This window comes from Haliaeetus albicilla, chromosome 20 (assembly GCF_947461875.1).
Source record: "Haliaeetus albicilla chromosome 20, bHalAlb1.1, whole genome shotgun sequence".
Classification (NCBI taxonomy): domain Eukaryota; kingdom Metazoa; phylum Chordata; class Aves; order Accipitriformes; family Accipitridae; genus Haliaeetus; species Haliaeetus albicilla.
In genome coordinates, this window is record NC_091502.1 from 21,683,510 (window position 1) to 21,710,444 (window position 26,935).

A 26,935-nucleotide genomic window follows, 5' to 3' on the forward strand; every position below is an offset into this window, starting at 1 on the left:
ACCTCCCTCAGAGCGGGGCGGCTCCCCCTCGCCTCGGGCCCGCCCTCCGCCGCCGCCGGGCCAATGGCGGCGCCGCCTCCCGCAGAGCGGGGCGGCTCCCCTCCGCCTCGGGCCCGCCCTCCGCCGCCGCCGGGCCAATGGCGGTGCCGCCTCCCTCAGAGCGGGGCGGTTCCCCCCTCCTCGGGCCCGCCCTCCGCCGCCGCCGCCGCCGGAGCCCCGCTCGTGTTCGTGTCACCTGTGGCACCGAGAGGGCGTTCTGAGGGAGCGGGTCGGTGAGACTCGGTCCTCGGTGCGGTAGGAGCCTTCGGGGACGGATCTGAGCGGGCAGAGGCTTGTAGAGGCAGGGTCGCTCCACAGCGGAAAGCGGGTCTTTCGCATGAAGTCCACGCAGGGAATATCAGCTTGTCCTGACTAGCTGCCTTGAGGTAAAACGATCGGTATTTCACTTTACCTGGTGATGGGCAACCTCAGAGGTGTGAACATACGCCCCTGTTTGCAGTAAAGATACAGGCAGCGATAACGGAGGTTTCGATAACGGAGGTTTCAGTCATCTATTTGTCCAGGAAGCTGCTGTAAGTTCTTCACTGTTTAATTAGTGGCACAAAATACACATGCCACTATTTCATAGGATGTTTCAGCAGGACCTTCTCCTTGCCCAGCAGCCAAGGGACCAAGGTGATTTCTGAAGCTGGAGTCCATATGAGAGCAAGGTGACAGCACCAACGTGGAGAGCTGGTGTGGTGGTAGTTTCCTGTTATGCACGTTCTTCTCAGGGCACTTGCTTTATATTTTAATTCTGTTTGTGGGCAGCTGGAGGATTTTGGTCTCTGGAGTGCCCAGGAGCGGAGCCTGCTGTGCCTTGTGGGCAGCCCATGAGTCAGATCCCCACGGCTGCCGGCCTGCCCGCTTCCTCCGGTCTCACTTGCAGAAGCCTGGTTTTAAATGACTTCCCCATTTTGTTCCCAGCCTGAATCACTCCCAAAATCCTAGGTCATCAGCACTGGCTTTCTGCTAACCATAAATCCTTATGTTTCACCTCCTACTCAAACTTGGATATGGTGAAACAATTTAATGCTTTTTAGAGAAAATTTAGTATACATGGCGTCGGTGTAAACGTTTGGTAAATTACGTTTCTTTTCAATATCATTTATTTTATATGTGGCTCTTCCTTCCCGATGATGAAATTAGGAACAAGAGCGTGCTTCATGCACCATCCAGTAAAATTCTGGCTTAATAAGCCTTTAATAAGGTTTCCATTTAGTTCACAAGGATCAAAGTGAATTGGAGACCTTGTGAAAGCTTAAAAGCCAGCTTCTCTCCTCAATAATTTTCATTCAAAGATCTCTTATTCACATATCCTGTTTATTCACCCTAATGCAGCATACTAAGCTGTACCTATTCAAACCCACACTGAACTCCTGTTTAGTGCAGATCAAGAAACATCGTTTGGTTCATTAATTAGAAGCGGGGGCCCTTTTTGGCACTCTTGGTACATAGAACGTACTTTTCTGTTGTGTAAGTATCTCTTTTTTTCCCCTCTCACAGCAGTCCCAAAGAAGAAGAAGGAAGGCAGGGGTAAGTAAAACTGAGTCTTTTTAGACCAGACACGCTGTATCAGCTGGCAGGTGTGGGTATGCTTGGCCCTGCCAGATGGAGCCAGAACTGATGGGTCTGCTCTACCCATTGCCCAAACCAATTCACCCTTTAATCAAGGACTTTGGACCCAAGCTTTGGAAAAGCAGCTCCTTGCTGCTAGGAAGCTCCAGGTGGCAGAGGCCTCCAGCATTGTGACAAGTGATAGTCATAAAACTGTGTATGGGGGGAGGTGTTGTGTCTGTTAAAATACATGTGTTCTCTCCTACTTACATTCAGTTTAGTAATTTGTTCTTGAAATGGATTCCAATGAAATCTGTGGGATTATGTATGCAGGGGCTGTCCCAGCTCAGACCAGCTGCCAGTTCATAGCTTGAGTGTTTACAATACTGAAAATACCTGAATGACATGCATGGCAAGGACCCTCAGACTGATTCCTCAGTAACTTCAGATGGAAAGACTCTGCAGCCAGTATAAAGCCTGTCCCCACAGTTGCTCTGCACTGGTGTAGATCTGAATAAGTTGGTTTTTTGTGTAAGCATGGAGCGGCTGTTTTTCATGTGGATTGAGCCTGAGCACTCTCAAGGTAGCACCAAGAGGACCAAAGCTAGTGACAGAAGGATGGGCCCTACCAACCCTCCTCTCAGTCTTCCCCATACATAGTCATAGAGTTGCTAAGCTCTTGGAACAATAAAAAGATATAAGCATGTTTTTGGTTGCAGTACAACACTAAGTGTTATGACACCTTTAAGAGAAAAAACTGCAGGTATCTTTGTGTCATGGTATTCCTATCAGATTCAGAAACTGGATCACCTTTCTTCCTACACCCCCTCGTTCAACATACCTTTCTCTCTAGCCATTATCCAAAGCAGAAAGGAAGTCATCCCATCCTCTCCCATTAAAGGAAAAATAAATGAGTGCTTCAGTGTGTTTACAGAATGGCAGGTATTAGTTGAAGAGAGAGTAACTTCCAGTGAAGCAAATCCACCTGATACTGCTTTCCTTCCTCCAGCTTCATCCAGACAGAATCTCGACCTCCTTTGAACACTCAGCCACTCCCTGATGAGAACTAACACGAATCACAGCTAACTCAGATGCCGCTAATTTCACTGCTGTAGTGGTATTTCCCTGGCTGGTGGCTTTGACCACGTCACCCCTTGCTTTGCATCCTTCAGTTGGCTCCTGGGCCCCAAGGTTTTTTTCTTCCTTTAAAACAATCTGCACTTTTAGGTTATGCGATAAAAGGCTTTTCTCCACATACGCAAGGGAAGGCAGAGGAACAATGGCGGGTGGAGGACCCTGAGAAATACCCTGCCTGGCTGCTCCCAAGCCCACCACAGGAGCTATAAGCCCACCAAAGGTCCATCTTCACACACATGAAGGAGGACAGAGACACAAGGGCAGGTGGGGGAGCCCCAATAACCCCTTCAGAGACACAGCCCCTTCCAGGGCTGTCCTGGGGGAGCCTCAGTACCTTACACACTGGGGGGATCACTCCCTGTGGGGGTGAGACACATTATGGGATGCAAGGGAAGAGGATTTTCAGATTACACAAGACGTCCTGTGGGATATTCAGGGGATGAGCCAAAGGTGGGGAAAAAGGAGGGATAAAGGCGGTTTGGAAAGGAACAAGCGTGAGAAAATGAGCGGATAAGGGGATAAAAGGGGCCAGTCATGTATAAATGGGGCTGGTTGGTGTGCTTGTCTGCCCACGCCCTGTGCCTGCTAAGCATCGTCTGTCCTGTCTTCTATTAAACTCAATTTCTAACTTCTTTTTTTTTTTTTTTTTGCGGGGCTGGGGTCTGGGGTGGAGGTGAGTGGCTCTCTATTCTGCAAGCATGTGTGTGTATGGGGGTACTACTGACCTCCTAGCTGGGTCGTGTCACATGGGAGAGGCAAATCCTCTGCCATCTTACCAACATAAGGCATTTCTTTACATCTTTAAAAAGTAAGTCTTAAAAAGCATATATTGTATGTATTGGTTCTTGATGACCATTAAAAGGCAAATGTCGCACCCATTATCAAGGGCAAGAAGAAGGATCCAGGGAACTGCAGAGCAGTCAGCCTAATCTCGGGCTCCAGGAGGATTATGGAGCAGATCTTCCTGGCACCTGTGTTCAAGCTTGGTGAGAGAGGGTCAAAGAGTTGAAAGCACTGCCTGATCCTGGCAACACTGTTAACCTGCAAAATAGGGACTCAAACTTAATCATAATATTTTCTCTTTCTGGATCTAAGACAAGACTTTCTAAAAGATGTAAGTATTGTCTACCCACGCGAATAGAAAAAGGCAAAGGTTGCCCACAGTCAGGTTTAAGCACTGTTACTTTTTGACATAGTGGTATTTAAATATGTCCAAGTTAAAGATCTTGCGCTACAGAGTACAAAGTTGAAGGCTGTGTTTATCTTTGCCAGCTGACTTAAGATGCTGTTCTTTCTTTTTCCTTGCCTTCTATTCAGTGCCTGGCTTATGTGTCAGCTGGCTACTGTGTCCTAATAGTATCAATCCACAATATAGGAGAAGGAAATTAGAAGTCACTAGTTTTTAATGATTTGGGGGTTTTTTTATTTCCTTTTTTTTTTTTTGCTTTCTTATCTGAACAGATATGTGGGGCCACTGAATGAGCAAAAAGAGCATCTTCCTATTGTCTTCAGTATAGATGCATTGCAAATTATGATCTCTGCCTATGGGGCTAAAAGTGTTTTGTCCTTGCTTTAATGACTATGCCTTAATTACAGAGACTGCTGTAGTATGTCAAACAGGACTTGTTATAGGATAACATAAGCTCCCACAGGACTGGCCAAAAACTCTGAAATAAGAAGGTAAATGTGAATTTCACCCAAGAATGAGGACAAAAGCATTTAATATAGTGATTCACAATTTATTTCTGTGGTAGAGTATGGCTCCCAGGGTTATGTGGCTCCGGCACTGATGTCCTATGGAGGAGAACGACATACAGAGCCCATCCAAAACCCATGGAGGTCCGCTGGCCATCAAGAGAGAAGCAGAAGCAGTTCAGGATCAGCCTCCAGCTCTCCTTTCCATCTTCTTACGCCCTGTCCCCACTGCTGGGGCACGGCTGTTTGCACGACGCTGGTGTGTGGGGCAAAGAGGGTTGCCGGCAGTACGTAGTGTATGGCTGCGGTTACTAGGGCGGCGGAGCTTGCTCCGTCTCAGTGCCTTGGACGGCTCAGGGGCCCGCTCCTGAGAAAGCCGTCGTGGTGGGCCCAGCTCACGTTCGTGTGGAACAGCAGCTACCACTGCCAGGCTTGGAAACGCTCTTTTTCTTGAAGACAGCTGCAACTTTACTTCACGGTTTTAAGGCTGCCGCCGTAGGTATCCATTTGGGCGAAACTCTGGGCAGCCCCTGACCTTCGCCGCACGGAAATCCCTCTCGGGACTTAAAATTCCCCCTGCGCTGTTGTTAACGTTCGCTTTTCCCATTTCCCGTACAGGAATCACGAAGCAAACACACTGCCACTGCACCTGACTCTTCCAACAGCAGAGGCTCGGGAGCGTGTCGCCTCATCCTTCCCCCCCCCAGCGATGGCGGCCTCACCCCCGCCCTGCGGGGCGCTCTCCCGCTGAGGGACGGCGCGGCGCTTTTGGCGGGCTTTTCCCCGGCGGCACGCGCCGCCAGAGGGCGCCGCTGCCCCTCGGAACGCGCCGAGGGGCGGGGCGGGGGCTCCCCTCGCCTTGGCGACCGGCGGCGTCGCGATGGCGCCGGGGTGGGCGGTAGGTCCTGACTGACCGTGTGTGGGTGCAGCGGGGATACGGGTGTCGTGGTGGCCGTTTCGGCCTTGGGGAAGCAGGTGCCCAGGGCCGTGAGGGGGGACTTGGGTGTGGGTGGTGGCGGCGGCGGCGGTGTGAGGGGAGACACTTCAGAGGGTGGCCACCTTGGGAACAATTTGGTGGCGGGGGGGGGGGGGGGCTTAGGCACAGAGCGGCAGCACCAGCGGGGTCTGGTGGCTGCGGACCGGGACACTCTGGCCGCTGTGAGGGGTGACCCGGCTTCGTCCCCTGAGGGGCCTGGTGATGAAGGGGGTAGCGGGGAACATGTGCAAGGGACACGCAGGAAGGGTTCGAGGGCTTTGTTAGCCTGCTGTGGAGGCTGGGGAGGGGCTGCGGTGTGGCTGCAGAGTGCTGAGGTAATTATCGAGAGGGACGGAGGGAGCGGAGGCTACTGATACCGCAGCTGCGTGAGACACAGGGGTACCGGCGTGAGTGCAAGCCCTGGTGAGGGTGGCTGAGCTCGTGTGAGGGGTGAGCCGCCATAACAGGTGGGCCCTGCAGCGACTGGAGGGTCACAGCAGCGGGGATCTGCTGCCTTCTGCTAAGGATGTAACGGCAGTGTAGTGACTGATCGAGAAGGTGCTGGTAGCAATAATGGGGCTCTGTCAAGAGATAAGCCTCGCAATTTGTGTGTTTGGGAGAAGAAACAGATCTTGCCCTCTGCAAGTGTTTTCCTGCTGGTTTAAAATCTGCGGTCAATTCTTAGTCCCCCTAAATATGTTCCCTTCTCTCTCATGTGTGTGTATTTTCTATAGTTTGCAAAATCCAGCAAATCTGTTACTATAGTATGTTTTTTTTACCTTGTTGTACAACTTGGAGTCTTTCTTGTTGCTTCCTGCACAGGAAGAATTTCATAAATATAACACTGGAGCTCACCTGGGGCTGGAGTTCCAAAAAAAACCCAAAACCTTTTCAAAGTACTGTTGCTCAAAACGTTTCAGTCTGTATCCAGTTTTAAGCAGGGGATTTCATTATCCATTTAGTGGAAGGGACAGAAATAATAATAAAAAAAAAAAAGTTAGGGATTGCTGCAGTGATCTTCCATTTCTGAAGAAAACCAGTAAAATAAATGCTCAAGTGAAAGTGGAATCAATACCAGTCCAGTTAATTCTGCACTGAAGAAGGATGACAGATTCTTTTTTATACTTAAAAAATGTATCCTGCACTTGTGCATTCAGGCTGGAAATTTCAAAGGGGTCTAGGGGAGCTGAGTACCTAACTTCCTGTCTCAGTGAGATTTTTTTTCTTAATTCACTTGGACTTTTTAAAAAATCTCAATTTTACAACAGTCATGTGTTCAGGATTTTAAAAAGTTTCATGAAAAATATTATATCAAACAGAAGCTTAACTTGAATTGGTATCTGCAAAGGTTATGTGTGAATATTAAGGACAATATGACTTCAGACTCAAGTGAATGCTCAGATACAAAAGTTGTGGGGTTTTTTTTCTTGGGTAATAAATGTCAGTAAGGTTTACTGCAGTCATGTGGTGATGCTGTGACACAGGCATGGTTGTATTGAAGTTCCACAATAGAAATATTTTACTAATGTGTAAAAACCATTAAAGCTTTGATATGGGACATTTCAGAGGGAAGTTCAATATATTGCTGGTGAAATTCAGAATTTTCCAGGTTTCTGTGAATGGAATTAGCTGTATCTGCGACATAAATAGTCAGGTGTTGCAAAGACTGTAACTTACAGCTCTAGACAATTGTCCCTGTGAGTGTGAATTTGTCTCCAGCAGCAGAACAGACAAAATCTTCATGAGCAGATTTCCAACAGAGTGGGAGTAAAATTCTTCTACATAAAACATTATGAAAAAGATATTCCAAGGTCTAAGGAGCTGTGTGGGGACATAGACTCCAAGGTGTGTTTACACTTTCTTTCGCTTACCTTGCAGAGCTGCCACACAGTGAGCATTTCTTTTACATGCCTTTCTGCAATATACAGCACACTGCCTGCCCTCAGCACCCTCATATTTCATCAGCAGGCATCAGCTCCTCCTCTAGGGCAGAAGGTTATTTTGTATACAGAAAGCTGACATTGCCTTGCTTCAGGGTATGGTGAATGCAGCGAGAAGGCATGCACCGTATGGATTAGAGTGCATCTGTCAATAGTTGGTTTAACTTCATTCCCTTGGTTTTACATTGATTTGCCAGGCTTACTATGTGGCTTTCTGCTGATTTTTTTTTTTCTGTTTCCTTGTGCTCATTTTAATAGGAAAAGTATCCAGCCTGCTGTATTTAGTCACAGAACAAATTGTTATCAGTTTTAGGTACTAGAATGATAATTGTTAGAATTCAGAAAAGCAGTTTAATATGAAAGTAGGTTATATAAAATGTTTCTACTCATTCGGTAATAAAGCCTCCTATGTTACATGAACTGATGTGGTTTTGGCATTTGATTATGTGACTGCTAAAAATGAGGAATCTTCTTAAGTGCCCTTTTCTTGTGACTTTTTTATTTTATATAATATATGCTACCAGTTCTGTTACAGAACTATTCATTGTCAGTTGAATTCTGAGGTTGGCAGTTGTGACAACGTGCCCAGGGAATACTGCTGACATGCATATCTGTTCAGAGAGTGGTTTTGTTCCAGCTCCGACAATGAAAACTGATATCAGAGTTGCAGTGAAAGGGAAATATTCATAGTGCTAGGAGAACAGAAGGAGAGGGAAAGAGATGCATATTAACAAGTGGACTGGATAAAACAAGCCTGATAAAGAAACAGAGGCAAAGGACTGGAAAAGGAACAACTGCTTGTTTGATCTGCAAGAATGTAAAACAGCCCGCAGCAAGGGATGCAGTAACTAGTGATAGAGGCCACTGTTCACAAATGTATCTTTAATCAGGACAACGCTTCAGGATGTCCCAAAAACACTGGCCTGAGTGCTACCCTGGGCAGGATTATTGTTGTCAAAAAAACAACTTTTTTTTTTTTTCAGAACTGTTAGGAACTTGTCACAAGTGACAAAGGTGAGTGAACATATGACATCTTGTAAATCATTTATTTCTCTTTTTTTTTTTTTCTTCTTTTCTGCTTGCCCTTTCCTCCCTTTAGATCTAACATCTAGCACAAGTAGAACAAACAGCATGGAAGAGAAGAAAGAGGAGAAACCAGAAGAGCAACTTACAGAACCTGAATCAGCTTTCCCAGAAGCCTTACTAGAATTTCAGTAGGTTTAATACATTTAACTTCTCACTCATACAGAATATGTGAATGGATAAAGCAGATAACAAAGACAGCTTATCCAATTCAGAGCCTGAGCTGATTGACTGTGGCAGTTGTGTACTGTTCTTTTGTGTTCTTGTTTTGGGTTTTCAAGGCTATTTCGGAAATATACACTTTTAAAGCTATACCTATAAGAAAGCATTTAAGTGGGTCAGAAATAATTTTAAGCTGTTGGGTTATAACTTGGGAAAAAGAGTTTTATTAAAAACAAGAACCCCTCCTTTTTTGTCTGCTAGTAGCAAGCTTTTGATCAGCATACTCTCAAGTTGCAGGATCACATTTGACTGTATTTTTTAGGATTCCTTGGTGTTCACAGAGGTATATAGTCAACTAGCCAGAACCCCAAGATCTACTGTTTGCTCCCTCGGCGCAGCTGAGAGCAGAGCACAAAGGAAAGTGTTTTATTTTGAAAATAACAGAAGGATAACTTAAAGACCTCTTAAAATCAAGCAGAGAAAAATAAGAGCCAAGAGGGGAATATCTGAAGTAGTTACAAAATAGTAAATTTTATTTGATCTCCAATCTCTTGAGTAGATGATTAAAAGGAGAAAAATTAAGCTCTGTGACTTATCAAAGAGGCAGAAATTGAAGGGGAGAAACCTCAACAGCATCCAATATTCAACAATTATCAGCATTTAGGGAGCAAGGAGTAGTGCCTTGGTGTAGAAATGAAAAGCAGGTAAGCAAACTGAAGAGCAACCACATGTATTTCTAGTGACATCTATAGGAGTTTACAGGGTTTATGTGGGATTTTTTATTTCATTTTACAAAGAACAGAGTACAAGTTTCCGTAGTGAAACAGACCAGATTTAGCTGAGTCATATCACAAATAAATACCATCCAAAAAGTCAACAGATCAACCCATCTATTTTGCTAAGAAATAAGCAAACTCTATTACTAGGCTGAGAAAAATACCGCACCACTTTCAGATAAAATTATTGTCATGCATATTCAAATATCCAAGCAAATGACTCATTTGTCTGAAGAATCTTCCACTGAAATGGATGCTGTGCTGGATATTTAGTTTCTACAGCAACAGTAGGGGAAAAAGGGAAGAAAACTATTTTTCTTTCTGTCTTTATCTTTCTCCTTCTCTCCACTCTTTCCCTTTTGCTCTCTCTTTCCCTCTCTGTCTTCACCTCTGTAATCTATAACTTCTCTGTACCACTTGATTGAACAAAGCAGCATAATCTTACAAGTGACTATCTGTCACATTCCACTTTAGGATTTATCAAGTGTGTAGTATTTATTTAACATCCATTCCTGCTTTTTCTTCTGTACGTTGAAGAATGATTACTGTTCATAGCAAGTGTGTTATTTTGCATTTTTCTGTACAGTTTTCTGTTTCAGGATTGGTTAGGAACAACAGTCCCGTGAATTACTTGCCCTAGTAACGTCCTATAGATGACTGACAAAACTGTCATGGTATTGGAGAGGAGTGTTGTTTCTAGATGATTAAATCATCTAGATGAAACCTAGTATACAGAGTTGAGAAACATAGTATCAAAGGAATCATCAGTCTCACTGTTTTGTAGCTTTAATCTGGCAAATACCATCGGAAAATAACCTAAAGAGGAAAGTTCCAATATGTAGCAGACAAAAGAGTAAATTCTACTCATATACATTTTTGACATTAACAAAGTGATGGATATAGACTGCCACTTCATGGAAAATCTTAAAGTAGCAGAAATTAAGATCAGCAGCAGTATTCAAAATACAGAAATGGTTTAAAATGGCAGGTAATTTAGGAGGTCACACTGTGTGGCCAAGCCACCATACCCCCATATCTCTGTTCTAGTCTCTCTAATTAATATCCTTGTACTTAATGGAAAACCTGAAGAATACTTTGGAGTACACTGACACCAGAGAATGCAAATCTAGTAACCTGCAATTTGTATGATTGAGTGATCCAAACTTAGCCAGGAAAAAATTATCTTCTTTTAAAACAACTTAATGCAATAGGGAGGGGCAAAAAACCCCCAAACAAAACCCCACAACTCCAAAACAAAACCTCAAGGAACAATAGCTGTTGAAACAGTAAAAGATATTGTAATAATTGTAATACTTGCCTTTACTGTGCTATATGATGAATGAATTCCAGGAGCAGAGGGAAAGATTACAGAGAATTTTGCAAATAGGCAGCATTTGCAATCCAACGTTTCTCATTCCTGAAGAGAGAACACCAGAAAAAAAATACTGATTTTACAGCTATGGCAAAGAGGATGACAAGTAGTCTATGAAAATTGTGAAAGCAGTGAGCTAGTTCTTTCACAAAAATGTGTAAATGTACTTAGAGGATACTACTCGGGCTGCAGTCCCGATTCCCTTAGCACTTCTTAAAGGCTAACGAGTTCTTGGTGTACAAATGCAGTTAATGGAGCTCAACAAACCACGTTTTCAGAAGAACTGAATCCCATTTAATTTTCCAGTTTGGGATTTATCTGACCTATGTCTGAGTGTGTTGCCTAAGCTTCCTCTATAGTGAGTGGTGAGTAATATTTCTGGAGCACAAATAATCTTGTCCTAAAAGAGACCTCTGCAACAGGTCAGCTAAACCACATCCAGAAAGAATAAACCAGCTTAATCCTCTCTAGTGGTTACAAAGGAACAGTTTAATCAGGGAGTCTCTTTTCTCAGTAGGAGTACGAGATCCAAACTAAAACGAAGGTCCAGATGTATAAGGGAAATAATTTCTTTATGTGTAGTAAGCGGACAGTGGTATCTACCAAAATCAGTCAGGCATATGATACGAAAACAAACGTTTCAGTAGTATTTACATCTAATCTAGGTTAAATAGCATTCCTCTCCTGTTTTTGTAAGAATGTCTCTTTCTTTACTCTTTCTCCACAGAATTGAGACAAAAGAAGCAGCAATTGATCGGGTTTTGTTGGATCTGAAAAAAGTGGAAAAAAAGAACAAAGAATATAATGAAAGAGTGAGTGACCATGCATCCTTCTCCCAACACATTTTATATGTGATATTTTAACTCACAGATTCAATTTTATTCTTTTAATCCTAAAGGTACTTTCACTAAAACTAGTCATTGCAGTGAATTCCTTACGGTCAATGAAACTAGAGTTAGTGAGTCGCTTTATGTGCTAAAAGTTTAAGTGTTATCTGAATTAAATGTGACATAAAGCATAAATGTCCTAAATAAAACTGCAAAAAAAGGAGCTGCAGGAGTAGAACATTGCAGAATAGGACACAGCAGTAAGGTGAAGTGAGTTCAGTGAAGGTGTTTTTCAGTGCACATGAGATCCTTAGTAACTGCCTAAGTATTTAATCTCACTCTGCAGCAAACATAGGACAGCAAGCCCCCTTTCAGTAGGTAACTTTACCGCAGTACATTCAGATACGCCTTTTTAAACAATCTTGCAAATATTCCTCAATATTTCAGTGCACAAAGAATAAACGTTATGAACTTCATTTTTGTTAGTAGTAGTTAGTAGATTAGCAGATCTAACCAAGTATTGAGACTTGCTGACCACCTTCGATTCACTTCTGAGGTAATGGAATTGCACAGGTTTCTGTGAGAGTTTAGTTATTCTTGCAAACTTAGTTACAGTGAAAACTGACCAAAGAAAAAAGAGCATCACACAATTGTCTAGGTGCAGTTTTTAGCACTGCTTGGTGAAGACTCACCTTCTTGTGGATTAAGAGTTGCGTTAGGTTATTTTTAGAACAAGGTTATGTAATTACTGATCACACCTAAGTGACACTTTAAAGAACCGTATATATGAACTGTATATAAAGAACTATATATAAAGAACCATAATATGGCATCTCATGACTGAGAGCAGTGAACTTTGAAAGTGGATATATATAGTCACCTAATGAAATGAATTCAAATTGCTCAAAACCCTTTTGAACTGGATCATGTTTAGCTTTCCTTGGTGTTCCTTTCAGTCTTGAAGCCTGGATTGTGTTTCGTATGTGGCCTTAACTATCAGTGGAAGTGGCATTTGGCTCTTCTCTCTGCAGACATCTCAAGTCTTATGGTTATTCCCCCAATTTGCTGCTAGTTCATGGTCACTCAAGGACTCCTTCATATTTTGGACTGTGCAAGGTACTTCAGGGCATACTTGAAGTGCTATTTGTTTAATTTACCCATGTTTTGACAGTTCTTTGAACTCCATTCTTTGTTTCCCACTTAATGTTTCTGAGTGGTTTAGAGTTAATCCTTCTAGAAGCAGGGAATGTTTGAGACTTTCTCTACTGCATAGTTTCTGTTACAGTTTGGCTGGTAGGGTTATTTGCTCCTTTATGGTATCCTTTGGGAGCAAATTACACAAAATTTCACACAAAAAAGATACAATTAGTAATTTCAGATATTTTGAGTGTCACTTGAGAGGGTCATGGCAAGGGGATGTAATCACAGTTGTGGAGTCAGTAGGTATAACTAATTCCAGCTCTGACAAAACTCTCTACTGTGGTTATATGCAAGTGAATTGATTGTCTGACAACATTTCTACATAAAGGTGGTACATTGTCAGGAAAAATGTTGATGTCAAGAACTCCTACAAATAAATATTGTTATTAAATTGACCCACAAGGGAGTTTCTTTCCAGGCAATGGAGGACTATTCATGTGCTGCACCAAGTACAGCAGTCATTTGTCTCCCATTTCCTTGTAATGGTCTTGAAGTTACTGAGAAACTTCTGAGACTTGCGAACTCTCCCTTCCACTCCAGCCTTTTCAAATATGAAGAATAGCTGTTTAACTAGTGTTTTTGTGGTGCATCCTGGCACTAGGTCATATTTTACTTTTCTTCACTACTTAAGTTTGTAACTTCGAAAACTAATTTGAAAATGTTTTAATACATGCCTTATCTTCTGTTCTTTCATAGAATGACCTTCTGAAGGAAGAACAGCAGGCACACATCAGGCGCATACTAAGACAAATAGAAGAAGAGGAGAAAGAACAAGATGAAAAGGAGGTTGTAACTAGGGATGATGTGGAAGAGTCACTGAAAGCAATATGGCAGTATGCTAAGGACAAAGAACAACTGCTGAAAGGTATGTTGTGATTCATGGAAGTGTGGTTTGCAGTTTACACAGTTGGGATTGAGTACTTTTTTTGCATTTTAAATAGAGATTAAACTTCCTTGTTCTATCAAAAGCATAATACTTTTATTCCCCAAAATTAAGCTAAGCCTAGTATGAGGTTGTGGAAGGCTTTTAAGTAAACCTGTTAAATGAGTTAAAATTCAGTAGATGTGGGTCTTTAATATACAGGGTCTCTTTCCATAAGACTCTGTTTTGTTCCTTCCAAGTGATATGTATTACTGTGCAAGTACAGAGGCTTCATATATTCTGTTAAGTTGAACTTCATGAAAGCCCTATGCACTGGCTCCACTGGAAGATTAAAAAAAAAATTACTGATGGCAGCAAAAATGACCAGTTTTATTGTTGAAAGTTCTGGCCACCATCCCTGAGGTTCTCCATGGGAGACACATGTCTTTGGTTACAACATTTCAACTTCCTGACAACTTTTCAACTGTTGTCTCTCCTTGGCAGAGTAAGATCAAGCTGTTTTCAGCAATGATGGTGGTGGCCCTTGACACTATGTGGGGCACCATGTTGTAACGTATTGTAGTGTAGAAGAATCACCCTTCTTTCTCCGATTCTAGTCAAAGCACCTTTATTAAAGAATTCAATGAAGTTGTAAGAATTATGAACTATCAGTTCAAGAAATTGGTAATTAATTTGTTTTCTGATGTTCTTACTTTAATAGATCTGCACTCCCAGATTGAAGAAACTGACAAAAGACTTTCAGTAAAGCGGGATGAGAGGGATTATTGGTTGGAGTACAAAAATGTAGGAAGTAAAGCACAGGCCAACAAGATTATGAATCTGGAAAAAAACATCAAGGAAGTCAAAGATGACCTTCACAGGGCTACAGGTCAGTTTACAGCTAGTGTAATGCAAGTCTTACAAGGTCATTCTGTATTACCTATGGGAACTACTAAAATTATAAATTTTGTTTGATATCAAGTAATTTATATCAACTTTTCCAAGACGGTGCACCTAAACTAGGCTGCATGATCCCATAAAATGGAAGAACTTGCTCTCTCTGTGAAAGTCCCTTTATTAAAGGAATTGATAAAGTTATAGAAATTATGAACGCTTAAAGAAACTGATAAGCTTGTCTTCTGATTACTTTCTTGTAAAATACAGGCAACCCATTTTAAAAAAAATGTTACTGTGAAGGACAGTGGTTTTCTAAAAATAAATCTCTATATATTTAGGTCACCTACACACAAGACTCCGTTAGCAGTCATACTTGAAAATGTTGACTCTGCTGTTGTTGCTTCTCATCATGCTACAAGCATGTTGAAAACTTCTTTGACAGGAAAGTAGTATGAGCTCATTCTTGGAACAGTCTTTTGAACTGAGCATACTGGTTCAAATGCAGAACTAGAGGGAGCTGTTTAGCCAGTGGTGTGAACTTTGCTTCCTAGTTGCATAGTCTCGTGTATGAGGTACTGCAAAATTGCCAGTACAGACATAGATAAATACTGGGAACTGGGACTGACACAACAGTGGAATTAATTTGAGAGCTTATGTATTCTGGTGCTGAGTGCTTTACAGAGATTTCTTTACTACTGCATTATTTTAAAATCATTTGAATACTTTGCTGTTACATAACCCATGCTCCTAATGGGAGAAGGATGTCCTGGTTTTCTTCCTTTATGTCCCTCTCAGTATGCATGACCACAGCCAAGCAGCTGGTAGTAACAGGCAGTGACATTGCTCTAAGGGTCTCTGTATATTCTGTGCCAACCATTACCAGGCATCAACTACCGTGGATAAGAGCCAGCTAGCTATCTTTTTGTCTCTTGAAACATATTTTATCACGATTAAGAACTGAACTGTGTTTTTTACGTTGCCAGATAGCTTGTCAGATATCCATCTCTGTATTCAGGAGAGGTTGATATTTTTCATTATGCATTTTCCATGTTCTTAATCAATTCAAAATTTTGTTGTACAGCTACTGAAATATGAAATGAAAAAGAGAATGGGCTTTTATATAGAATGCCAGAATGAGCCAGTAGGAACATTCAGTTTCACCTCCTGCATGTCACAGGGTACAGAGCTAAAAATTTGCAGTCAAACGGAAGTGTATTTATAGAAAGACTGTTACAGAGGTACATATAGCAGTTGCCTAATTAACATACTGCAAAATGATGCTGCCAGTACTGGATGCTAGCATATCCTTTTACTCAGCTTCCTAAAATCAAACTTATAAAGTGGCTGGGGAGTACAGTCTTCTAGCCTACCAAAAAAAAAAAAAAAAAAAAAAATCTAACAAGCTTCCAGAGTGATGCGGCAGCAAATTGAGCTTGTTCACTCCTCGAGTGTGTAACAGGCTTAGGGAATAAGCATAGGTGGAGAGGTTTTTGTCTCTGTAGGTACCACTGAAGGGCTTGATGCTGGCGTAGTTCATGTGGTCTGGAGATGACATTTTAAACAAAATTGCTGGAGGGGAGAGGAAGCAAAAGAGTGCCATACACTTACATGAGGTGTGGGGAAAAGTGTTGCAGTGAGAGAGTTAGGGAAAATAGCCTCCTTAGAAACAGTAAATATGTCTGAACAGTTCTTCCTTTTCTTCATTCTCCCAGTACAACTCAGGTTGTTTAGGTGTCTGAAAGAATGAAAAGATGAATTAATTACAGTATGTAAGTACTTCCATTTCATTCTACCAAGTCTAGATGGTGGATTGATTAAGGCAGGCCAGCTTCCACAGTGTTAAATTAAGAACTAATGCACAACCAATGCACCTTTCATATTTGACTGCCTTTGACTCCACAGTGGGTCCATGACCAGACACTCATTTACAGCCAGATCAGCAACAGGCTGTCTGCAACATGAGTGCAGAGCTAGGCTGAATTTCACACCTCTGGAACAAGTATGAAGTGCCTTCATTCAAAGAAAATTACTACAATCTAATTCATTCCTTCAAAAGGAGAAAATACCAGGCGGCAGTGGACTACTTAGAATGGCACAAAAACAACTGAGGGGAAGGATGAAATAATTAAATAGCAAGTGACTAGAACTTGAAGCCAAACAAATTATTTTCGACATAAGACAAACTTCTTAAAAAATGACCACAAGTAATGATGAAAGCAAATCATTGATGCAATTGCCACATTCTCCATTTTGTCCCGTTGTCAAATTAGAACCCCCTGGAAAGCTTAGGTAAGTCAGAAAAGTTATTAGGTTCTGTATAATAACTGTCTGAAAAAAATACTATGGGCATAAGATGATCCAATATGCTTCTATATCTAAAAAATAAGTTTTCTAAGCAAATCTCTTGCATGACTCCAGGAGCTCTGCTATTGATAGAGGCAAATTTAATGTTAAGATACCAACATTTTAGCAGAGAATTGCTCAGCTGTTGTTGTTGCCAACAGAAATGTGTAAGCCACTTCAGATTTCTAGTTTTCTAGTTAACACTACTGTCCTTTGGATTTATGAGGACAATTTCTATGGAGAAGGATGTTTGAATCCTTTTCTGTGGAGCATCTATGCATGTGACGCTGGCTGATAAGTTCCAGTTTGGGAACAACATGCCAATTATCTATTTGTTGTCGGGAGAAATTGATGTCAAATAATGATTTCTGACGTTCTTTTTTCGTTTTGAAGAATATTATACAAATGCTTTGAAAGCAATGAAAGAAGAAAATGACAGACTGGTTGAGAAGCACATGAAGTTAAGTAAGGAACAGGCCCCCGAGGTATTCCTTCTGTTTTTTTTTAAAAGTCCTAACTGCATTGTAGTTAGAACTTATGTACTCTGCTTTAATAATTATTTTAACTTGAATTAAGACTTGGATCTTTTCTAATAAATTGAAAGTAAAATAAACTGTAAATCTTACTGTACATTGCATTGGTTTTTGTTATACACACACGTACTTTTGTTTTTTTACATCAGACTAACAATGAGTAGATGTGAGGGCATTTTACAAATTATGTATGGGAAACTAGGGTACCATGCACTGATATGACTTGTTCAAGAACATGTCACTTTTGCTGTGACCTTGATTTTGACATTTGCATAGACTTCAAAAAACAATAACACACTAAGAGATTGTCTGCATGGAAATATGCATCATTTGGGGGGAGGGGGAAAGTTGTTTTGTACTTGTAAACTATAACATTTTTAAAATGCCAAAATAGTGCAGTCTACAGTAAATTTTAGGCTTATTGATACATAGGTTTTTTGGGTTTTTTTTTTTGTTATCTCTGCCAGCTGTGTGTTGCAAACGATTTACAAAGTATTTATGGTGACAGCTTCTTACAGTCACAAAATGCAAAGCATACTTCAGTACAAATCACTGGTTGGGCCCATTAGGTATTTAAATTCACTGACTTCAGTGCTGGAATTTTCAGTCATGTGAGAACATAATCGAAAAGACTGTGTTTATGGTGATCTGCAGGAGCATCTTCCCTCCCACTTGTTCCTTTCTACTTACTGACATCAATAATTAAATTGTAGCCTTGGCTCATTAGCATAGACCTCTGCGTGTTTAAGTCACTTGTCATAGATCAGTAAGTACTGCCTCATTTGTGATTTTGCTTGGGTTTTTTAATAACTAAAGGTTTGATTTTTCTGAAAACAGAAAGATTGGAGCAGTAGTGAGAACATAGCAGAACTTGATAGGCAAAAAGGAAATGTCTTATTTTAATATGTGAAATTATAAAATATTGCTAAATTGTTTGACATGTAAACTGCACTAGGCAGGATGATGAAGAAGAAACAGCTGGCCTTGTGGACTAAATCCCCTTGTAATCCCTTGGGATTCTACAGTCTGTTGTGTGGATATTTCTTAATTATTTCCTGCTAAACAGCAGAAGGTTGTTCTTTATAGTATGCAGCACCGTCAAAGTCCTGCTTTAAGATGAGATGATCTTAAATTGTGTTTTCTCAGAATGCTGTAAGATACTTAGACAAAAACTGTCGCAGAGAAATTGAAGAGAATGAATGGCTAAAAGAAGAGGTAAGAGGATCACTTGCTTACAGTTTATCATGGTAGTTCAGGTTTGAAATACCGTGGCTTGCAGTCATAACTGTTTCCAGTGATGGGCCTCTGAAGATTTTCATAGGAAAAGGAGAGCAATTTTCCTGTAACTAATCTGTAATCTTGAGTAGCAAACAGTGTATGTGATGAATAAAGATAAAAGGTCAACGTCTGCTTTCACAAATGAAGGACCCTTTTTCCGGCCTAAGCAGTTATATGGAGGACTACAACATTCCATACAATTAAGTATTTACATCTATGGAGATTGGGATACTATACAGTGTAAAGGCTCAACCATGTAAGTATCTGAAAAGTGTAGTTTTGAATTGCATTAAAGTTCTAGTGCTGCCATATTTGAAAGAAAATGGATACGGATGTTTGAAACACTTTTGGAGAAAGGGCTTGAGACAGCTTTGAATGGGAGATAATAAAGAAACCCTGGAGATTAGTACACTGAAGAGAGGAAAATCAAAATCATATATAGTTGTAATTGATTACTTGATAGCTTTTATACTGTCCTTTAATGGCAATTTAGAGCTTTATATTAGATAGTTGTAACTTTTCTTGTCAAGAAAAAACCTTTTTGTGAGCCAAATTTAGGAAACTGATTTTTCCATGGTGAAAGTTTGATTGTGTTTGTTCCAATCAATACAGGTTCTTTGTTGCGATCAAATCTAAGGAAGAGATTGGAGGGAGGAAATACCCTTCCCCACCTTTACAACCTCACAGTTTAGAACTGAGCAAAACTTTTTGGGAAATTAATAAATGAACTTACTATTTTTCAGTGCCACACCAACAAACCTGGCAGAGGTTGCTCCGTTTTACCTACTAGTCTAAGATACTTGCCAGTATGCAGGGACATGGTTTAGTGGGCATGGTTAATGGTTGGACTTGATGATCTTGAAGGTTTTTTCCAACCTAAATGATTCTATGATATGGCTTTCCTTCTTCCCCTTAATGAGCTCTGAGCCTACATCTTTAACTTTCCAGGGAGGGTGTCCAAACCACAGCTTCTGAGGCAATGAGGTAGGGGTCAATATAAAACAATTAATGTTTTAATCTGTATAAACAAACAGGAGCTCAAATCTATACATCCTATCACTGAATGAGTATGAATTCCTTTCTCATCTCTCTGTCTCACTGAACACTTACAAATTTTACATGCACGAGGCAGTGTCAACAAGGGAGATCCGCTTTGGAGTACACTTATGTCCTGACAGGCCCTTACCTTGGAGTTGAGGGATTTAGGTTTCTTTCCTCTCAACTAGACATTTCCTATGTTATGAATTAGTTTCCTATGTTATGAATTAGTGCTTTGAATTACTGTGGAAAACAAAATGATTATCACTAACTTCTCCAGTCCTGTGAATTCACCCATTCATTCTCTCTGCTTTTCTTCTACAGAGGAAATATTTTCTTTCAGGCTAATGTTTATATGTAGCTGACAGACTCTTCTAGTACTTTTGGGGGGGGGAGATAAACCAAAAATTTCATTTTTTTCCAAGTTCAAAATTTATCACTTTTTCAGTTTGGCCACTGAACTGAAAAATGACTTACCAAAACAGCCCTAAACTAGTTACTTCCAAATTTGAACAGGTTTGGAGACTTCAGTCACATTTTTCCACGGTTACTGTGTCACACCAAGATGGTGCAAAGCTGCATCACCTCACTGTGCCAAGCCACATCCTGTTACTGGTTAATGTCCTGTCATTTTCACCTTTTTTTTAATCCCTGGGAGAAATGGGAACTAGTTTTTAACTGCAAATTTGGATGATTATAGCTGGGTTAATTTGGCTCTGGTGAGAACAGATGCATTTAGACCACTAGATACTGCTTTTAAACATATGCCTATGGCTAAGATTTCTGGGAAGGTATCCATCCCATAGTATATTCCACTTCCCAGTGAAGGGGTAAGAACTTGTTCGTACTTCAGGAAAAGTGAGAGGAATTGTGTGAACTGAATAACTGGTATCATTTGGTTAATGTAACTTCATGGTAATATGGGGCAATTACCAGTCTAAAAAAAAGTAAAATCATGACATTTAACCAATGTCGTGGCTAACTTGGACTAAAAGCTTCACTAATTCTGGGTAAGAAGGTTTTGTGTATAGGCAGGAATTAGAAAAGCAACACTTGCTGAACAAGAGCCTGAATTTAACTCTACAAAGAAGGTTTTTCTCTCTCAAAGCTCTGATGTGATAGCAAAAAAGAAAAATCCAGAGCTTCTGTCTACAGGACCCGTTTGGCTACATGAGAAGGTTTTGCCATCAGGGCTGCATAGTCCAAACGTGTGTCTGTGATTGACAGAGTTGTGCCAGTAAAGGGTTCTAAAAAAGGTGCGAAAGAACTAGAGCGGCCTTCCCTTTGTCTGAAATAAAAAAAATGTCAGTGTTTCTCCACCTAGTGCATAATCTTGCTGATAACAGCTGCATTCCTTCTAGGTATGTGCTATTAAGATAGTTACTATGAAATGTTTCCAAAATGAGTATAGTCTTGCTAAGATGATGCTTGCTTTTTTTTTTTTTTAATTGTCAAAAGGTTAAGATGTACCAAAAGGAAGTAAGTGATTTGAAAGCCTCTATTCAGCTCCTAGAAGAAGAAAATATTGGTTTAGTGACAAAACTAATTGATGGCAAACTTCAGAATCTGAGAGTACCCAGGTAAAATGATGCCTTTACAGACTCAGAAATGATGTAATTTTTTTTTTACAAAGATAGTGCCTTCTCCTGCCTCCAGACCTATTTGGTCTCTCCCACAATAAAGCCAAGGTAGTTTCCTAGTTGAGGGGAGGCAGGATTTCACTGAGTATATGTGGGACTTGTATCTCTGAAGGATGGCAGTGATATTGTAACCTCCTAAATACCAAAATTCAGGGAAGAAACTAGGTTCTTTAATAATCTTGTAAGACCTAGTGTCACTTTTAGTGGGGATACCACTGGGGCTTGGAAATAGTTTCTTTCTGTTGTAATTGTCTCAGGCCCAGCTTCTCAGACCAAGTGCTGAGTAATAGATTTTTCTTCTGTTGGCAAAATGTTTAAGGATGTGAAGATTAATATGCAAATATATGGGGTTTTGCAATCTCAAGTGAAACAGATGACCTGGTATTGAGTAAGGAAGAGGCCTTGGGATAGGTCTGTCTGTAGAGGTGTCTGTAGTATTAGTTTCTTTTATATATGGAAATTATTTAACTTGTTCCCTAGAGAAAGATTAATTTAGCTGCAAAATGTCAACACTAATGGTATCAAAAGCACAATGTAACAATGGGAATGATCCATCTTCATTTTCCAGTCCTAGCTCAGTGATTTCAGCCATATTGCATAAAAAAGTTCCAAGTCTTAAGTACTGACCATTTTTCTCTCCTCTCCAAACTTTTGGACTGCTTTTAAGTGAGAGCTGCCAGCTGTGGTTTGAATCTTGGACTGACTGGAGACTATAACATTTGTTTTCTTTTAGTCTCATGGACATAGTTGAACTTAGGCACTAAGAATAAAAAAAGAGCAGCTTATTAGCCACTAAGCTACCTGGCTGCCTCCATTGCATTCTTAAACCATTGCGCTATTCTGCATTTGTGTTTAAGCAGCAAATGGCTTTCAGAAAGGGTGCCCTCCCCCTCACCCCAAAATATTGCACAGGACAATTTAGAGAGAAAATTCAGACCTCTAATATGAGTTTCACTTTATCTTTTTAATTTCATAGGCATTTGTTTCTTACCCAGGCAGCTGGCTTGCAAGATGGATTTCCTAAGGATGAAATGAAAGAAGTAGAGTATAGAGAGTATGCAGGTAATGCACATGCCAGCAGCTTATAAGAACTGATAAGTTACTGATCATTTACATACTTTTTATTTCTTAAGTTTTTCATCAAACTGCCTGTTTGACATGGTGAACTCTTAATTTCCCACTTAATTGCAGCACTACAGCAATGATAGCCTGTAGTTTGTGTTACAAAGAAAAACCCACACTTTACCTGTAATACAGTTTTAAAATTGAAATTGGTGCTTAGATTGTTGAATGTAATTACTCATATAGAGCTAGTCTGGAATGTGGTTAACAGGATTGGCCATCTTTTATGAAGATATGATTCATATCTTAATCAGATCTTTACAGATTCATATCATCATAACTTCATTATATCTTGTCCCTGAGAGGACACTTTTGAACTCTAAAGTGGCTTTCACTTGAAGTGTACATGCACTTTACAGTCATTCAGCTCACAGAGATACACCAGAATTAAATTATAAATAAATCCCTAGCAAGAGCAGATGAAGCTACATGGAGCTCAGCCAGAACTGAAAATCTTGGTAAGCAGTACTGAATTTGGGGCTGAATCTCCATCTATTCTAGTAGGTGTGCCCAGGAAAAGGATATACCATTAGGACTGTATGAGGGTGCTTATCCATTCAGGGTGGTTTGTATGGATTCCTTAGTATCAGTTTTATGTACTCACTTGGCGTGAGTAGAAGAAAGAGGGGAAAAAAAGGACACAACTAAATTGAAGAGGTAAGTTCCAAATATTGAAGCCATACAGTTATGAATATGTGAACAAGTCTGTTGAAAGTTCTGATCAGTTCCAGCCATAGGTAGGCCTTTCTGGAACCATCAGGCTTCAGCAAACATGTTGACTAAGACTTCTGAATTAGAAATATGTTTACTTTGAACAGTTCAGCTCTATTACCTTTGCTAGACCTTTACAATAGTTACTGGGTGGAGTAGGTTTTGTTCCAATAAGCTGGGGTCAAGTCACTGTCCCAGGCAAAAATGTAACTTGGCAGTCCATGTCCAGAATTGTCTATCATCCTGGGAGTCAACTGCAAATGTGAGCTCTTCAGGGGACTTATAAGTGGACTAGCTGTGTTTCAGCAACTTGTATATATGTACATATACACACATTGATATAGAAAAGGTTTTTACCTGGTTTTGCTATCTTTCCTATTTTTTTAACTATTCATGCCATATAGGATTTAAGTTGAACTGATAAAAGTTAGTTTTTTTCGCTGTCCAGTTCCACAGACTCATTACTTCTAACTTCCAGTCAATTTCAGTCCCTGACCTTGATCAAAAATTGTGAACAGAAATAAACAGAAAAATCAGTGAGCAAAATCAACATTTGGCTCAGATTGCCAATTAAAAATCTTACCAAGCTGTTCATTACGTGACACTAGCCAAGCCACATTAAAGATTGCAGGCAATACTCATACTGAATACTAATTCTGATCTTCATAAAGCTTAACATTTACATACACATCGTTGTTCATCTCTTTAAAAAGCGAAAGCAGATGGAGATGAAAGCCTCAGAAGTGCCACAGTCCCCTGTCAGAAAAACAAGACCTTTGCAAAGATTCAGTCTAAAACAGAGAATAAGAAGCCTCAAGACAGTGATGAGGAGCTGCAGAAAAAGTCTTTCACTCCAACTCTTGATAGCTTGTTGTATGAAGATGAAAAAGATTTCCAGGTATGAGTTAAAGTAATTGAGTCTTTCACTGACACAAACATATTTCAGTGTGGAGCATGAACTACTGCCAGGAGCGTGCTATTCCCAGTGGTGTTATGGCAGAAAAAACTCCAGTGTCTTTTACCTAGTGTACAATTCAGATGCTTAATCATAGGCATCTGGAGATGGTGAGGACACTCCCTGTCCTTCAGATGCTGGACCAAAAGACCATAGGTTTGGTCATACAGGTCAGCCCACGTAGATGTTTTGGATGTCTTAGGGCATCTCTGATAGCACGAGACACATTGTTTTACCAATTGAAAGGTGTCTGAGGAATCAGCATATCTGAGTGTCAAATTCTCCCTAGAAAGAATTCTGAATGTCACCAGGTGACAGTTTTCTGTGGTATTGCAGATTCTTGTTTGCTTGCATGCTGGTCCTTTTAGAACTTATGTTGCATAGTAGCATTAAAGGATCAACAAGTCATTTAATCCTTCAAAGGCAAGCCAGGGTGAGTGTCTTCCTGGGTGTAAAATACAGGGTTTGAGAAAATGAAAAGGTACAGGTTATGTGTAAATAGGCAGAGTTTGTGTGGTTCTTGAAAGAGGTGGTGGCACCTGCTTCAGGAGATCCTCGGTCCTAGGTTGCAAAAAGATATTTTCTGGGTGTCTTTGATACTACACTTTAGAGTTAGGAAAACTTAAATACATTTCTAAATAATTACTCTCAGAAAATATATTAATCTACATCATCAATTTCTACTGCAAATTAAAGATGATGTACACATGGTGCAGACTGCAGGGCTTGCTGTGTAAAGATAGTTCTCCATAAGGTTTCTTTACTCTTGAATATTGTATTCAAACTTGCTCAATAATGAGTTTTAAAAAAACTTAAAATCCCCCCAAAGCCCCAACAAGAAGTCTTTTTCTAGAAATTTGGCATTAGTTTGATTAATACCCTGCAACTTGTGTTCAGAGAAATCATCCTGTTGCTTTGATCAAACTAAGTTAAGGAGTGGCTCTGTCCTGAAGAGTCATTACAGAGAAAAGCTGAACATTTAACAAAAAAAAAATCTGTCCGGGTGTTTGTTTCCTTGCAGTTGTTGCCCTGGGAGAGGAATACTAGCTTCAGTTCTTTCTTCCTGCTGTTAGCACTGCAGAGCCCACCCCACTGAGGGCCATAGGTGCTGCTGACGTTCTTGTACTTTGTAACAATGAAGGTATAATTGGGAACATTGCATTGGCAACTGTTATGAAAGCAGTTATTAAATAGAGGTGATTCAAGAGCTTGCACTGTAGGATTTCTTCTTCCCTCTCCCTGGCTTTGGCTGTATGGTCCTGTTTCTGCCCTTAGGGAACCTGTAGTGCACATCGGCCTTTTCTGTAGCTGATTCACTCACTAACCCAGCAGAAAAGCTTGCCTTTTTTTCTCTTCCTGAATTAGTTTTCTGTTGGGTTAGTCAACCAAATTGACTCAGAGGCTTGGAGAAGGGCAGAGCCAGCACAGGCGTGGTGGAAGCACATGGCTGGACTTGGAGCTCTCTCTTTTGGCAATAGTGAGCTGTTGGATTAGCTTAATTCTCACAGAACTGAATTTGGGAGCAGAATTTGGTTTGCAGAGAAAGTGTTACTGGTAAAAACACACAGGAAAAGAAGAGGGCACCAGGGCTGCAGCCTCCTAAGATGAGCTAGCTTGTAAACCAAGCCCATTAACACTGACATTACCAAACATAGCAACCCCAGGGCAGCATCTTTACAGTTGCTTTTAAAAGGAAAGTTGCTGGTCTTTTTTTAAGAATGGCTGCTTCTTGATGTAATTGTAGAATAAAAATATTCTTTCTTCTCAAGGAATACTTAAAACTGGGTCCTCTGGAGACAAAGCTGATGTGTGTGGTTGGAAGAGCGATGCCTATTCATGAAGAACCAGAAGGAATGCCAAGCAGGAGCCACAAAGAAGATGGTGTTATTGGTAAATCAGAGGGGCACATCACGGCTCAGATGATCAAGGCCTTATGTAAAGAAAAGGTTGGTTAAAAATAGACCAACTCTGCTGTTAACATAGAAATATAACATTCTTAGCTCATTAAATATCTGCCTTGTTATTCAAGGAGTGTGTGGCACTGGGCTTTGTGGAAACTATTTTTGAGTGCCCTAATCATGGTTTACACATGTCAGTTTAGTGAGAAGTATGTCTGTGTGCAGATGGCTAATTGAAAGGTTGCTTTACTTACCACTGTGAGAACTCTTGTGCACTTTTTGGACTCCCCAATCCAATTAGCTGCACATATATCTAATAAAGGGTATATGAGTTAATATTTAGTTTTTGTGGTACCCACTTGCAGTCTGTCAAATGTGGAATTCCCTCTTGATCAGACACTGAATGGGTAAATGCAGGCTGCAATAAAATGTAGACCTGTTAAAAAATACTTAATATTCTGCTAAAGCAGAATCTAATTTATCCAAGCATAATCCAACTATTGCTAGAAATTGAATGTTTGAATGCATTTTATTTGTCTCCGTAAAACACCTACTTAAATATATTTAAGGTCAGAAGCAAGTAGGCTTCTGACCTATGCATTTCCTATTTAGAAACTTGTAAAAGCATTGAATAATCTGATTTAAACCCTTGATGGGTTAATCAGCTGTTTGGAATAAAGCTTTTTAAAAAGATTAAACATTTTAAACAACCCGTATCTGTGCAGTGTCTCATCCTATCCCATACTTCAGTGCAAACATTTTTCATTTTTCAAGCGAGCTCAGATATTCCTGCCTGGAAGCTGTCTCCTTGAGTTGCAGGTGAGTTGAACTGTTTGTTCTCTGGGCTCCACTGACTACAGCTCCTCAGAAACTGGGCTCACAAGCAGACATGTA

General features: G+C 40.6%; 1 protein-coding gene across 3 annotated transcripts; it reads left to right on the forward strand.

Annotated features, from left to right (window-relative positions):
* Window positions 1-5,252: 5,252 nt before the first annotated feature.
* Window positions 5,253-26,171, forward strand: CCDC83 (coiled-coil domain containing 83). Of its 3 annotated transcripts, none has more exons than XM_069808515.1 (11): window positions 5,253-5,326; window positions 8,444-8,558; window positions 11,465-11,549; window positions 13,461-13,629; window positions 14,348-14,515; window positions 17,260-17,351; window positions 18,546-18,614; window positions 21,174-21,295; window positions 22,332-22,417; window positions 23,902-24,086; window positions 25,913-26,171. In XM_069808515.1, exons 2-11 carry the CDS (start codon window positions 8,476-8,478, stop codon window positions 26,096-26,098), a joined length of 1,245 nt encoding a protein of 414 aa, XP_069664616.1. In that variant the 5' UTR covers window positions 5,253-5,326; window positions 8,444-8,475; the 3' UTR covers window positions 26,099-26,171. The 3 variants fall into 3 exon arrangements, with proteins under 3 accessions (XP_069664616.1, XP_069664619.1, XP_069664618.1); XM_069808517.1 differs by lacking the exon at window positions 5,253-5,326 and adding an exon at window positions 6,990-7,249; XM_069808518.1 differs by lacking the exon at window positions 18,546-18,614.
* Window positions 26,172-26,935: the final 764 nt, after the last annotated feature.

Coding starts and splice junctions, on each gene's coding strand:
- CCDC83 (XM_069808515.1), top strand. CDS start 8,476: ATGGAAGAGAAGAAAGAGGAGAAACCAGAAGAGCAACTTACAGAACCT. Junction 11,550..13,460: donor ACAAAGAATATAATGAAAGA/GTGAGTGACCAT, acceptor GTTCTTTCATAG/AATGACCTTCTGAAGGAAGA. Junction 22,418..23,901: donor AGAGTATAGAGAGTATGCAG/GTAATGCACATG, acceptor CTCTTTAAAAAG/CGAAAGCAGATGGAGATGAA.